We start from the raw sequence: 15,131 nt of genomic DNA on the forward strand, positions 1-15,131 counted from the left end.
CCGCTGATTTGTTCTCATTTGAACCCCCACACCATGATGGTCCAACCACCCATCGCTCTTCCAAATATTTATAATTCCTCCCCCATGGGATCCTGCATGCTTGCAAGCACAACACTTGTGTGTGCAGGTCCCTTAAGGTTTTTGACATTGTTTCCCATCTCTGCTTCCCGTATAAATTTCACACATTTAAATATGCCACGTTCAATGCCATCCAGGCTGTTTTCTAGAAGAGTAAACCCTGCATCAGATGTCGTCCGTGTTGCTATTTAAATCTGAGGTGTCTCCGCCACCTTTCTGCATCCCTGTAGTCCTGACCAAAAGGTCAATTGCAGAGGGGCTCAGGTAACTATCACTTTCCTCCCCTTCCCCTTCCTCAACCTTTTGTTCCTTCACAGGCATCTTCCCGCTCGTTCCCACTGCTGTTTCCAGCATTCCTCCTTCTGTCTCCTGGACCTTTCCCCTTTCCACCTCTAGCCGCTTGTTCTTTGGCTTTGCACTCCGTTTCTTCTTTCTTTTCACCGAAGAAGCCTCTTTCCCCTGATCCCCAGCCAGTTCCAGGTCCATGTCTGCTGGCTCAGATATTTGTGTCTCCTCACCCTCTCCCTCACTCAGCTCTTCTTCCATCTCTTGCTCTTCTTCCGACACGGTGAGTTGGCTGGCTGTCTCGATCACGTCGCTTCTCTGCTCCACCTCTGGTGTTTCCTCGACTTTGCGGGTGCCTGTGTCTAAAATGTTGGTCTCCTCGTCTCCCGGAGTTTCTCCGCTCCTCTCCCCTGTTGCGTGAGACTCTCGTGCCTTGTTGGCGTAGGACAGGGGGCATTGGCGCTGCAGGTGCCCCTCACCTCCACACAAGGTGCACTCCACTTTTTCCTAACAGGCTTTGGCCCGGTGCCCCATGCCGCCACACCTGTAGCAAACCGTCAGACTACAGAAGGCAGCTATGTGGCCCTTCACGCCGCACCTGCTACACAGCTTCGGCTGGCTGTGGTACATCACATATCCGCAGTTGGCCCCTATGGACACTAGGGAGGGCAGGTGCCTCACCCCACCGGGGTGTCTCAGATCTTCTAGGGCCACTCTGGTTTTCCATGCCCCGGTCCAGATCTGCCACTGGTCCAGGACACGCTGGATATCCAGGATCTTGTCGACCCGCCCCTCCAGCCACCTTCTCATATCTTCCTGCTCTAGCTCATCTGAATACATCTTGATATATAAGGCCCTCTCCCGGTACTTTTGACCAGTTTCAAAACGCAGCCCCTGCAATTCCTCCTTGTCTGCCACTTCAGCGTACCGAGCCCAGAAGGCAGAGTACGCCTCTCTCCTCCAGAAAGTAATGCTCCAGTGGTGAAATTATCAAAAGCCACCACGCAACTTAAGTCTTTCGGGTTCACTTGCAACTCCTGAAACCGAATCTTGTTCATAAAGTCTGCTCTCAACATAGTGGTCTGACCCTTCAGTCCCTCGGGATTCAGGGTGGCTTTAACACGGTTTCACTCTTCCCCGTGGGTCTCCTTTTCCCCACAAAGGATAGGAAGGTTCCATAAACATCCCCGCAGGATCCCTGTTCCCTGCATAGCTCCGCCTCTCTTCCTGCCTTGGGGCCGCCCCCTCTCCAGAAACTTCCGGTACGGCAGTGCCACCAGTCTTCCCCTTCTCCGAAGGCACCACTTTGCCTCTTCGGCCAATCGTAGCCCACTCCCCGACCTCCTCCTCCGCCACGCCCTCTGCCATCTCACCAATCACTGTCTTCATGCTGGTATTCAAGGCCTTAGACGATTCACTCGCTGCTCCAAAGCAATCCAAAATCATCGCTGGCCTGCGTGCTGCCTCTTCCTTTAAACTCGGCACTTTTCTCCTCTCCACCTCCCCCATTGCTCCGCCTCAAGCAAAAGTGGGGGGCTCACATTCAGGATCAAGATGTCTCCCCTGCCCTGGGTAGCCCGCCTACGTGGTCACGGCGCTTCCCCTGCAGGTTGTTTTGAGCCCTTTGTTGTGGTCTGGTTTTCTAATAAAATGTTTTTATCGAAAAAAAAAAACAAAAAACAAAAACCACTGCCATAGAGATGATGTTCCAGAGGACAGAGCGGGTCATGAAGGAGTCAAGGAAGGAGAGCACAGAGGAGAAAACAGCGGGGATGTAGCTCTAAGAAGGGATCTACCATCCATGGGGCGAAGGAGGTGAGGGCTTCCCTTAGTCACTGCACCACTCCTCTTGCCCTCCAGTCTCCCTGTGCCCAGCTGCCCTCAGCACCCTCCTGCTCTCTCCATCCAATGGAGCTGGCAAAGGGCACTCATGGGCAGTGGCAGAAACACCAGGCCCTTCAGCAGCCTCCCCATGTCCCACCCCAGCCCCTCTGCCAAAGGCTTTTCTCCCCACTGCTGCCTTTACTCATAGCCAGGCCTGGCACAGTAGTCTCACATCCTGCTCCTGTCCCAGGAGAACAGAGTCCTGCAACTTCCTCCAGTGGAAAGGCTCGGCTATGTGGGCTCTTGTCTCTCACCTCTGCCCACAGCATCTGGTCCTGGGGTCTCTGGCTCATGCCCGCCTTGCTTGCTGCCTGCCTTCGGAGGAGCCACAAGCAGCTATCTCAGCAGGAGCCCATGTGTGCAGCCCAGCTACCTCTGTGTGAACATGCTCCCCTGCCTTCCACACGCTGGAACAGCTCAGCGACTCCCAGGGAGGGAGGTCTCCCCTCCCTGCAATCCTCCCTCTCTTGGGGAAGCAGTGGTAGGGCCACACTCCCTGCCAGGGGGCAGTTACCTGAGGGATATGGGGGTGATTTGGGCATCTGTGCAACAGTATATGTCCCAAGGATTATGATGGAGTCAAATGGCTGTGGCACTTTCAGGAAGGCCTCAGTACTCTGAGTGGGAGATTACAATGTGCTGCACTTCACCAGGAGAATCTTTTTATACTTTCCCCACCCTCCCAGGGGGGAAGGTAGGACCTGCCACCAGCTCCACCTCCTTCACCCCTCCAACCACACTGCAGTCACGTAAGGGACTCTACTGCCTCCTGCCCAGGGTTCATTCACCATGGCAGGGTCCTGGCTGCACAGCGGGACAGGGGAGTGAAGCCCTGAATGGGACCAACTCCTGCTCCTGAGGCTTAGGATCAAGCTCTGCGTAACAGTGAATCTTCGGAAAGACAAGGGTCTGGGAAGTGAGAGAGAGATCTGCCCTGGAAAGGGTTGAGGATTCCCACAGCACAGCTCTGCAGGGGACACAGACACCAACCACAAGGTACCATGTTCAGTTCAGGAGCTTTGCTAGCAGGGATGTCATGAGAGAATGCAAAAAAGGGAGGGAGGGAGGGAAGAGTATCAGGGTGACAGTATTTGGATCTTGGGGAGCATTGGATTTGCAGCTGAATAATAGGCTTAGCAGAGCTGCTGACCAGAAGGCAGAATGGTATGTTAAAAGTAACACTGCAAGACACTTAGGCAAGCATTTTCCTAACAATAGAGTACTGTTGTAAGAGATATAGTTCACTGTGTACAAGAAACAAGATGTAGACCTCTAGCTATCATTAGGAGATAAAGCACAAGCAAGACCTTGGAAATGGTGAAGACATCAGCAAGACACTTCAAGTGATGGAGAGAAGCAGAGGTCAGGGTTTTAAGCATGCGCTTGTGGTGGGAGAAAACTCCCTGGGGTTCATTGTCTAGCTGCATAGGAACCAGACAACCACGGGTAAAGTTTTACTGCATTATATTTGCTCGAGCAATGACCATTAAGCCAGCAAAGAGGCAAAAATGGCCCCCCCTCAAGGGTGAGGCGATTTTTTATACTTTTTACAATAAGGCAAGACTACAGGGTTGACAAAAGCAATACTTGGGCGGTGCTTTACAAATCTTTATAACAGCATATTTTTATTACGCTGAACTCGCACTTTTTAAAAGCTAAAAGTTAAGTAACAGTAACATTATGATACACTAGCAAGAACTTGCACAGTAGTAGATACTTCTTAAGGACACGATCACTGTACTTAGAACAATGGCTTCTTTGTCCTATCTTGTTCCTTGCTGTAGCTGATTTTACAGCACACAGAAACAGGTTTACTTGCTGCATTTTACTCAAAAAATGCTTCACACAGTTAAAATGATTACTTGACACAAGCAAAGGCTTAGGTACAATTCTGCCTTGTGGTCAGCGGCATTGCTAGGCCACAGGTCATGCCTTGTATTCAGCTGCAAAGCTAATACTTCTTAATAATCCAAATTATTGTTAACCTAACAGTATGCTATCAGAAAACTATTCTATTTTAGGGTAATACCAAACATGCTTACTACACGCTCATAGCAAGAAGACATGTAAATGAATGATGTGCAAAGGCAACTGCATGCTAATAAAGTAAGCAGTAGACAAAGGTGGAGCTTAAGATGGGAAGGACTAAGGGTGGAGCAAAGGAGAGACAAAGGTGGGGTAAATGTTAATGAGTAAAAACGAAGGTATATAAATATGAAAAGAACTAATGTTCATTGCAGCTCCCCAATTTGTTGAAGCTGGCCCAAAGATGTCTCCACTTTGAATAAAGCTGTTGACGAGCAATGCGTGCATCGATCCATTTTCTCCCTACTTGTTGGGAATCACATAGAGGCAGGGTCTAACAAAGAGCAGGTACCAAGTGCTGCACAGGTCTGCAGAGGCTGAAAAGCAAAACAGTAAAAAAGGCTAATAGGGTGGCAGTAGCAGCTCCTGGCAGACCCCACTGGGCATGGGCAGCTCTGGGAGAGGGGTGATGTGGTGGTGAGGAAAGGCGAGGTCAGGGAGGAGGGTAGGGAATGCTTCCTCAGCCATAAATGAACTCCTCCCTGCAACTCAGGGGCTCATATGCCAGAAGCCCTGGACCAGGAGGAAGGAGAAAGCTGGGAGGCAGCCAAGGAAAGTCCCTGGGTGTCATCTGAAGTCAGCCGTCTGGGGGAGGTCACCCTACCATTAAGGCACTTCTTCCCCTGGGACTACTATCTGTTTTTAATTCATGATGGGGAATGCATAGGCTCCAAGCCTGATACAAAGATCATCTCCTCATCACATGGAGAAGATGCAGCAAACACTATCTGGCACAGGGACACGTGGCTCAGGACCATACAACCCCCACCAACAAAAGAAGAGAGTGACGGCAGCGGAGAAGAGGACCAGACAAGTGGTATGGAGGACAGCCACAGTGACAACAGCAGCAGCAGTGGGTCCTCCAGTGGAAGCTGGAGTGACAATGAAGAAGAGACCAGTTGAGCAGAGTACCTGACCCCAGAAACGGGGCATGAGTAGGTGTGAAGGGAGGGCTGGTTGGAGAGACCAGAAAGGACTGGGTGCATTGTGTGTATTTTGCACATGGCTTCAGACATTGTAATGGGTACGGGTGGCCAGCAGGCCTTTGTACGGGTGCGCAGGTGCACGGGAGTGTGGGTGAAAGGGTGCAGGGTTTTTTTTTTTTCTGTAACAGGATCGATTTAGATACATACAACCATATATAGAGAGAGAAATATATTTTTACAAAAAACAAATCTCATCTCCCCTTCATTGGGGCTGATCTCTGCCTGAGGTGTTTCTTCTTACCCCTTCCCCACAATTAAAACTTGTGGGTAAGCCTCTGGACTCCAACTGTACCCTACAAGGGACAAAGCCTGGGGGAACTCTTTGTTCAGGTCACCAGCATGGGGGTGCTTGTCTGAATGCACCACTGGTGGGTGCTGAGCAGGCAGACATCTCCCAGGGCTTCCTGCACAGCTGGCAGAATTAGAGATGGTTCTGGGTGTGGATGTGCTGATACTGGGACAGGTGGGAGAGATGGGGGAAGCTTTTCCAATACTCAGAGCACCGATGTAGCTTCTCCCCTGTGTAGATGCACTGGTGTTCAGCACAGGCTGCCGGAGTAGGTGAAGCTCTGCCTCCACTAAGAGCAATGATGTGGCTTCTCCCCCTTTGTGGATGCACTGCTGCTGGGCCAGCTTGGAAGAGTGGGTGAAGCTCTTCCCACACTCATAGCACTGATCTGGCTTCTCCCTTTTGTGGATAAGCTGGTTCTGGGCCATATGGGAAGAGTGGGGGAAGCTCTTCCTACACACAGAGCACTGATGTGGCTTGTCCCCTGTGTAGACATGCTGGGGCTAGGCCCACCTGGAGGACAGTGTGGAACACTTCCCACATGCAGAGCACTAATGTGGCTTCTCCCCTGTGTGGATCAGCTGATGCCTGGCCAGGTTGGAGGATTGGGTGTAGCTCTTCCCACACACAGAGTACTGATGTGGCTTTTCCCCTGTGTGGATGCGCTGGTGCCGGGCAAGGGTGGAGGATTGGGTGAAGCTTTTCCCACACTCAGAACAGCGATGTGGCTTCTCCCCTGTGTGGATGCGCTTGTGCTGGGCAAGGTGTGAGCATTTGGTGAAGCTCTTTCCACACTCAGTACAGCGATGTGGCTTCTCCCCTGTGTGGATGCGCTGGTGCTTGTTCAAGTAGGAGGAGCGGGTGAAGCTCTTCCCACACACAGAGCAGTGATATGGCTTCTCCCCAGTGTGGATGCACTGGTGATGTGTCAGGCTGGAGATACAAGTGAAGCTCTTCCCACACACAGAGCACTGATGTGGCTTCTCCCGTGTATGGATGAGCTGGTGCCGGGTCAGGTGGGAGGATTGGGTAAAGCTCTTCCCACACTCAGAACAGTGATGTGGCTTCTCCCCTGTGTGGATGCGCTGGTGCTTAGTCAAGGAGGAGGAGCGGGTGAAGCTCTTTCCACAGACAGAGCACTGATGTGGTTTCTCCCCTGTGTGGATGCGCTGGTGCTGTGTTAGGCTGGAGAAGTGCGTGAAGCTCTTCGAACATGCAGAGCACTGATGTCTCTTCTCCCCTGTGTGGATGTGCTGGTGCTCAGCTAGCTGGGAGGATTGGGTAAAGCTCTTCCCACAGACAGAGCACTGATGTGGGTTCTCCCTTGTGTGGTTGAGCTGGTGATATGTCAGGCTGGAGGAGTGGGTGAAGCTTTTCCGACACACAGAGCACTGATATGGCTTCTCCCCTGTGTGGATGCGCTGGTGCTGTTTCAGCCTGGAGATGTAGGTGAAGCTCTTCCGACACACAGAGCACTGATGTGGCTTCTCCCCTGTGTGGAGGGCCTGGTGCAGGGTAAGGGTGGAGGATTGAGCAAAACTCTTCCCACACACAGAACAACGATGCGGCTTCTCCTGTGTGTGCATGCACCTGTGCCTGGCCAGGCTGGAGGGCTGCCTGAAGCTCATCCCACACTTCGTGCAGCAGTGTGGTTGCTGCCTCTTCTGTACACACCGGTGCTGGGACAACTTTTGCCAGCTGATGAAGTTCCTCCTGCACTTGTTGCAGCGGTGCGTCTTCCTCCCCAAGTGCATCCGACGGTGCTGAACCAGCGAGAATAAATGGGTGAAGGTCTTACCACATGTGACGCAGCGGTACTGATGCTTCTTCATGTGCACATACTGTTTTTTGAGCAGCTCCAAGCTGCACACAAAGCTCTTCCCCCTTTTGGTGAAGCGGTGGGGGAGCTGTCCAGAATGGACCTGGTGGTGAGCAGCCAGGGTTGAGAGGCAGGTGAGGTGCTTCCCACACATGGCACATACATGGGGCTTCTTCCTAGCATGTCTTATCTTGTGCAGAGCCAGGCGCGAGGGGCAACTAAAGCTTTTCCTGCACTGAGGGCAGGAGTGGCCTCTCCCCCTGGGCTTGGTAGCGAGCTCCTGCCTCACTACCAGCTCCTCCACACTGCCCTGGTTTGCATGCAGTGTCTCTCTCCAGTGCGCCTTTCCTTTCGTTCTCTTCTGGTGTCTCAGCATGACATATTCATCCCTGCACCTTGGGCTGTTTCGGGCTTGTTCCCCTTCTTCACTCCAACGCCCAACTACAGATGGCACCTCGTTCACTGCTACATTCTCCTGCTTTTGGGGCATCCCTTGTGCCACTGGTCCTTTGCTGGGCTCAGGGAATCCACCTCACCCATACTCCCCAGGGAAGCCCATGGTGGCTCCAGCTTTCCAGCCCCTTCCTCAGGACCCTGCTCTTCGGTTCTGCTCAGCAACCAGGCATGTCCTGCATGGGAGGAAGAAACACCAGATTAGTCCCTGCCCCGCTGCCAAGGGGCAAGTACTGCTATTCCCTGTGCTGGGATGGGCCTCAGAGCAGGACAGGACTTGGTGCTTGTGTTTTCTCTAGAAAACTAGGTATTTCTGCCAAAGGCCCAAGTGCTGGGGGTGCGGCAGTGCCAGGTCCCTGTGCCAGTCTCATCTTCCCTACTCGGTGGGGTTAAGCTGCAGACTCACAAGGGTTTCTGGCCCAGCTCTCAGCCCCATCATCTCAGGCCCTATTAAATTACTATTTAATTACTATTAAACTTTACCTGATACTAAATGGGCAAGGGGCCATGTCAATCCTTGGGGGTCTTTGGCAAAAAGACTACTGACACTTTGAATTTCAGGGCCTGGAACAACACCTGTCTGCACACGTGACAGCACAAGCTATTTGAGGTCAGCACCCTGAAATGGCAGCGCAGGACAGGTCTGCAGTTTACAGGCTCCCTTTCACCCTCGGCACAACGCATTTTTGATAGGGGAGCTGGGTAGAGCGGACAGCCACAACTCACCTGACAGCAGGTCCTCCGGCCTCAAGATTGCCCCACAGTACACATCATCGCAGACCCAGAGCTCGACCTGTTCTCACTGGATGCGGCAGATCAAGTCAGGTGTGGGACCTCGATATCCTGCTTGGGCAGTGGTTAGAGAGAGTTTAACCATTGGTACTGGATGCAAAATAAGCAAGTGAAATTTGGGGAATGGAGCCAATGAACTCAAGGATTAGACTAAGGACTTGAAGGACAAGGGAGAATGGACATTTAGGATGAAAGGGAAGGCATAGCAGGGGGAAGAGGATGGTCCTTTTCATCCAGGTACTGGACGTATGGTCATAGGAAAGCAAACACCAGTGCAATTCCAGGCAAATGAGTGGAAATGAGTTTCAACAGGACACACTAGGCAGGAGAGGGAGGAAATCAGAATAACTGCCCAAGGAATGGCTGTTAGTGCATTTTGAGGCACAATGAATGGCAAATGATATGATCACCGTGAGAAGGCAAAGGGAAATCATTTTATTAAGGGGAAAGACTCCAGGGAAGGCAGCTGGATAAAATGAAGGAGGAATATATACAAGTATGAGGTGTGAGAGGTCTGTTCATGGACAGAGCAGTGGGGAGCAAAGGGATTTAATCCCCCGCCCAAACGTTCATGAGGATGAAAGTGTTAATACCAGGAAGAAGGCAGAAAAGGATCTTGGAGTCAGTATTGACACCAAAATGAACATGGGGCGACAGTGTGGGGACGTGGTCAGGCCACAGTTGGAGTATTGCATCTAGTTCAGGGCGCCGCACTTCAGGAGGGATGTGGACAGCATGGAGAGGGTCCAGAGGAGGCCATTCACATGATCGGGGGGCAGGAGGGCAGGCCCTACAAAGAGAGGCGACGGGACCTGAACCTGTTCAGCCTCCACAAGAGAAGGCTGAGACGGGATCTGCTGGATGCCTATAAACTTGCCAAGGGGGACCAGCAGGCCATGGTAGGTCCCTGTTCCCCCGAGCACTACCGGGGTAAGAAGGAACAACAGCCATAAGCTGACTGAGAGTAGATTCAGGCTAGACATCGGGAGGCGCTACTTCACTGTCAGGGCGGCGAGGAGCTGGAACCAACTTCCAAGGGAAGTGGTGCTCGCTCCAACCCTCAGGGCCTTCGAAAGAAGGCTAGGCAATCACCTAGCCAGGGTCGTGTTATCCCAGCATCCCCCCTGGCATGGGCAGGAAAGTCGGACTTGATGATCTGCTTAGGTCCCTTCCAACCCGACCAGCTATGAAACTATGAAGATGACAACAACACTGCAGAGCTCACATGGCTCGAGGGCAAAGCAACCAGAGCTTTACCGAGGGAAACGAGGGCTTGGTAGTTCCTCAGCATCTGGTCCCGGTAAAGCCCCTTGTCTTCCTCCTCCATCAGCTCCCACTCCTCCCGTGTGAAATACACTGCCACGTCCTCAAACACCTCCTGGAGCTGCAGGCACAAGCGTTACAGCATCAATGTCTCCTGTCCCCACTGCCCCCATGGCCCTGTCTGCACTCACTCTGCACTACAGCCCTTTGCACGCTTAGCCAGGACAGACAGGGGTACGCTACTCAGCTGACACGTGACATGCAAGATCCTGGTTTTATCTGTTTGAGAACTGCAAGTTCTCTCATAAAAGAAAAAAAATTGCTCCCAACCCATAGTCCCCCAGCCCTGCTGCTGCCCCACACTCCCCCCATAGCCCCCTGGCCCTGCTGGGGACTCACTCCCTTTGTACAGCCCTGCTGGTTCCCTCAGTCCTCACCCACAGCACTCTGCCCAGCCCAGCCCTGCCTGCTCCGCGGCACCCTGGCCGTGGCTGCAGCCTGAGGGAGGTGCTGACTAGTGCAGCCCAGCCTATGGGGTGGTAGGGAGGGCTGCCAGCTGCGGGCTCAGGTTCCTGCTCCTGCTGCCCGCCTCCTGAGGCCTCCATGGCAGAGAGCAGGACGCGGCGTGGTAGGACAGAGGAGGGTGGGACAGCTTGGTGGTGGTGCCACGAGCCAAGTGCCACCACGACGAGGCACCCTTGCCCACAGCGGGGGGTGTGGCGCAGACTTGTGCTTCCCGCTGCTGCTGTGTGGGCAGGGGGTGACTCACCATGGCGGTGCTTGGATCGCAGCAGCAGCATCGAGCTTCCCTGCCTGGCCCCACTGAGTCCTCGCCAGCCAGGACACACCATTAATGACCTCCATCTCCTCCTGGCAAAGGAGGGCCAATTCAGTGTCCTATGGGGCACGGACATGTCCTGGCTAACATGCAGTCCCCCAACCTCAAACAGCCTCTCTCAAGCAACAGGATACCTAACTCCCATTCTCACCGAGGCACCAGGCCTTGCAACGGAGCCTGACGAACATTGAGGAGGGAGCAACACTGCTCCCTCCTCAATGCACACCACATCGTCACTGAGCCATACAACATGGATCGTGGCATCAGAGGGTCATCCACCTGGGCCCCTACTGTTCTTATAGGGCATCCCCTGCTTACAGTGCCCCACTGCTGTCTACACTGCCAGATGGTGCAATCTCTCCAGGAAAGACTGAATCAACCCCACTCCAACATCTGGTCGAGGAAGAGACAAAGGCTTGTGGCAGGACACTTTCACCTCCCTGGACTTCCCAGTGCTGGCCTCAGAGCAGCTGTCCTTACACCAAACACTGCAACACAAAACTGAACATGGAGTTGTGCAACCAGAAATCAAATGCAGGCTGGGCTGTGTTACGCACGGTCCACACAGGGACTGTGCAGTCTTCTCTGATTAACCAGATTAGCTGCTGTGTCCCCTTTGTGTGGGGGGGTCTTGACTTACATCCCCTCTCCCAGCACTGTCCCCCTTCCCATCACGCTGCCCCTCTGCACTTGGTATCCAAAAGTCTCTCTCTATTTAATAGTCTGGTCTGTGCATATCCTTCAATTCAAACCTATCAAATGAGTGTGGAATCGAAAAAACCTGTGCTGCGCCTTTGATTCAGGTCATTTGTAAGCTGCAAATCCATCCCGGCTTCTGCCTCCCCTCACACTAACACACATAATCAGCAGCCAGGTGTGCAGCTCACTCCTGCCAAACTGATGGGCTGGGGGGACCCTGCTGGCATCGGCTGCAGAGACCCTCTGTGCTCCCCAGTCCTAGGCAGGCGGGAGAGGCCTTGCTGGGCTCAGCTGTAGAGACCGCTGCCCCGGGCTCCCTGGTGCTAGCTGGCTGTCACGGAGTACCCAGAGGGGCTCTTCCCTGGTGCCTCAGCTCTTAAAATGTCCCATTTCAGGGGTTCTCAACCCTTTTTGTGTCAGGACCCATTTGTAAACATCCATGGCCAGTCCCAAACCAGTGCCCCTCACTCCCAACCCGCTGCCCCCCACCCCCAGGGCCCAGCACCCCAGCCTGTGGGGCAGGCAATGGGTGTGTTGGGCTGGGGTGGGTGGGTGGGGCAGGGGGAGCCCCAAGCAGTCTTACAGGCTCAAACTCTGCCAACCTGAAAAGGAAAAGCAAGGTATCCCATGATTTTCTCTTTTAAAGGAGAATCCATTTTTAAAGTTCGATCACAACCCTTTCAACTATTCTTACGACCCACTTTTGCGTTGCACGCCACAGGCTGAGAAATGCTGTCCTGTTTCATCAATGCCTAGAGGCAGCCCAGGCAGCACGTCTGCAGGCAAAGGCAGTCCCAGCTGCAGAGTCTCTGACCAGACCTTTCCATGCCAGCTCCCCTGGCTCTCTGCACCCCGGAGCACGCGCCTGCTAATGCAGCTTGGGGGGTTTGCAGTCTCCATCACCACAGACGTCTCGCTTTTCAGGTCTCTGCTCCCCAAACTCTTGACAGCACCCCTGGCTCCTCCTGGGCTCTCCCCAGCTGCACTCCCACCCCCACCACCAGCTGGTGCCCTGCTCACCTCCATGCTCTCCCCCTGCTTCGCCGGCCTGCCCTGCCCCTCCTGCAGCTGGCCCAGCCCAGGCGTCATGGAGCTGCTCTGTCTCCGCCTCCCTGGGGAGGGTCTCTGCAGCTCCAGGTTCACAGGCTCTTCCTCTGGAGGCTGCTGATCCGCTCTGCTCAGGGTCCCAGCACCTGTGGGTGGAAGAGAATGCACAGGTGAGCCCTGGGGTGGGGGCAGGTGAAAGTCCTGCTCGTCCCCTGGACTGGCCTGGGGTGAAGGGAGCTGGAGGCTGTAGTGCGTGGAAGAGCTTGGAGAAGGGAGACATATTGTTGTACCGGCAAGAGGCTGCACACGAGCCCCTAGAACTGCACCAGTGCTGATGGTGATCACGGCACCGTGACCTCGCTCCCTGGGAAAGGATCTGGAGGGATGCTGGTGCTGGGTCGTGTCCACATGTTGGGGTGGGGAATCCAGGGTCAGTCTACTCCAGGACATGTGAAATGCTCCCAGGGGCACCGGGAGAACAAGAGTCGCCGACCTGCTGGAGCACGGACCCATCAAACTGTTCTGGCAGAGAGATTTCTGCACTGGGGGACGGGGCCTCCTGCCACTGGGAAGGGGAGACCCACCGCTCCTCACCTCACCTGGGGAAGGGCCTGGTACGGGGCACCCGCCTGGGGACCCTCCACGTGCTGACAGCTCCCAGGCCTCCCCTGTCTCAGGGATCCACAGCAGGATGGAGGTCTGGGTAACATCCCAGGAATGACAAGGAATAATGGTCACAAACTGGCAGAGGGCAGATTCAGACTAGACATCAGGAGGCGCTACTTCACTGTCAGGGCGGCCAGGATCTGGAACCAACTTCCAAGAGAAGTGGTGCTGGCTCCTACCCTGGGGGTCTTTAAGAGGAGGCTGGATGAACACCTCTCTGGGGTCTTTTGACACCAGTACTCTTTCCTTTCATGGCAGGGGGTCAGACATGATGATCTGTCAAAGTCCCTTCCGACCCGACCAACTATGAAAATAGGAAACTGCACCTGGCCCAGCCAGAGGCCACTGGGATCTCTCATTTCCACATCACCTGCACCAGCCTCTTATTGACTGATATAATTACAACACTGATTGTTAGAACAGCAATTAGATCAGTGGTTGTGACCATGGCAGCACGGCAAGAGCCAGTCATCTAAAGCATCTTTCTGAGAGCCACGGCGCAGGCAGTGAGAAAGATCCTGGGCCTCGGACCACCCACAGGGACCAGAGCCCTGTCCCACCCCAGCCACACAGGTACTAACCTTGCGGCCCTGTCAGGGGCAGGCATTGCAGCCGCTCACCCCAACCGCAGGACAGCCGCTCAGGCTCCTAACTGCATGCCAGGACTTCATCCCGCGCCTCACCTGTCCCTGACTCCTTGGACTCATTCAAGAGCCACCGGCTACTGCCCGCTCTGCTCCGCTCGCTGTCCTCCCGTGCAGCGCTTGTTTGGAGCCTGCGACCCCACTCCCACCCTGTTTTCTACCTAGTTGTCCCCCAAACTCAACTGACCTAAACCCACTAACCAACAGTAATAATGGCGGGGGGTGTGGGGAGGTAACTGCTACTATTTGCATGTTGATCCTATGTTAACCTTGTACATCAAAAAGGCGGGTAAGGACCTGGCTCCGGGTTGGGCGGGGGCTCCTCTTTCGGGACATGAGGCAGCTTGACCTTGGGCCCTTGGGTTTCCTGATCTCCTGCCTCCTCCAGAGGCCTGTCCTCACCACGGGCCTTCAGCTGCTGCCCCCGGGAATCACCAGGCTCCGGCAGGGCCCCCGGGGGCTGCATCTGGTCTGAGGACCCCTCCTCGCCCTTCACACGCACGGTGACCTGGGGACGAGACACGTGTGTCACTGGGGAGCCGGGATCTGGGGGGAACATCCCCCGACACGTGGAGGTGCAGATGGCACCAAACAAAGGCTGTCACCTGGAGCTTCTCGTCCTCCACCTGCCCCAGCTGAAACCCCTCGGCCAGGGCCACGGCCTGGGCACACGTCTCCACGCGGCACCTGCACACCCAGCTCCGCATCTCCGGGGGCAGGATGGCCAGGAACTGCTCCAGCACCACCAGCTCCAGCATCTGCTCCTTGCTGCGGCGCTGGGGCTCCAGCCAGCGCCGGCACAGCTCCCGCAGGCGGCTACAAATCTTCCCTGGGCCCTCAGCTTCCTGGTAGCGCAGGCCACGGAAGAGCTGACGCCAGGGCTCTGGGGTGGGGAGCTCATCCCGCGCTGCCAGCTGTGGGGTCGCGGAGGGCAGCTCGGCCTCGCAAGGGGGCTGCATGGCCTGTATCGCGTCCTGCCCCCACAGCTCTCGGTGCTGGACCAGCTCCGGTCTGGACGACACGAGGGACTTCTGCACCCTCAGCCCCTCCTGCCTGCACGCCTCCTGGGTCCTGCTCCTCCAGCTCCCGCCGGGAAGGGGAAGCCCACGGCTGCCACGGGCTCCAGCGCAGCAGCCCCGCCCCCCGCAGGAGCGCCGAGCACGCGTGTGCGGACAGCGAGACCCGGCCGCCCCCGCCCCGCGGTGAGCCCCCCCCACGGGGAGAGCGCTGGTTGGTACCGTCAGCAGGCGCCCCCCCCCGGGACACGTGGATCCGTCCCCGGGCCCCCGTACGTGTGAGGGGC

At 55.1% G+C, this 15,131-nt stretch overlaps 2 protein-coding genes across 2 annotated transcripts; both read right to left on the minus strand.

Annotated features, from left to right (window-relative positions):
• Window positions 1-5,472: 5,472 nt before the first annotated feature.
• LOC106740472 (zinc finger protein 883-like) lies at window positions 5,473-8,563 on the minus strand. Its single transcript, XM_059723991.1, has one exon. It carries the CDS (start codon window positions 7,914-7,916, stop codon window positions 6,159-6,161), a length of 1,758 nt encoding a protein of 585 aa, XP_059579974.1. The 5' UTR covers window positions 7,917-8,563; the 3' UTR covers window positions 5,473-6,158.
• A 5,681-nt stretch (window positions 8,564-14,244) lies between these two features.
• Window positions 14,245-14,818, minus strand: LOC132249304 (zinc finger protein 446-like). The gene has a single exon (XM_059724030.1). It carries the CDS (start codon window positions 14,785-14,787, stop codon window positions 14,260-14,262), a length of 528 nt encoding a protein of 175 aa, XP_059580013.1. The 5' UTR covers window positions 14,788-14,818; the 3' UTR covers window positions 14,245-14,259.
• Window positions 14,819-15,131: the final 313 nt, after the last annotated feature.

The sequence above is a fragment of the Alligator mississippiensis genome, chromosome 1 (assembly GCF_030867095.1).
Source record: "Alligator mississippiensis isolate rAllMis1 chromosome 1, rAllMis1, whole genome shotgun sequence".
Lineage (NCBI taxonomy): Eukaryota > Metazoa > Chordata > Crocodylia > Alligatoridae > Alligator > Alligator mississippiensis.

Excerpts from the sequence above, each read along its gene's own strand:
- LOC106740472 (XM_059723991.1), bottom strand. The coding sequence starts at position 7,916 with ATGCCCCAAAAGCAGGAGAATGTAGCAGTGAACGAGGTGCCATCTGTA.
- LOC132249304 (XM_059724030.1), bottom strand. The coding sequence starts at position 14,787 with ATGCAGCCCCCTTGCGAGGCCGAGCTGCCCTCCGCGACCCCACAGCTG.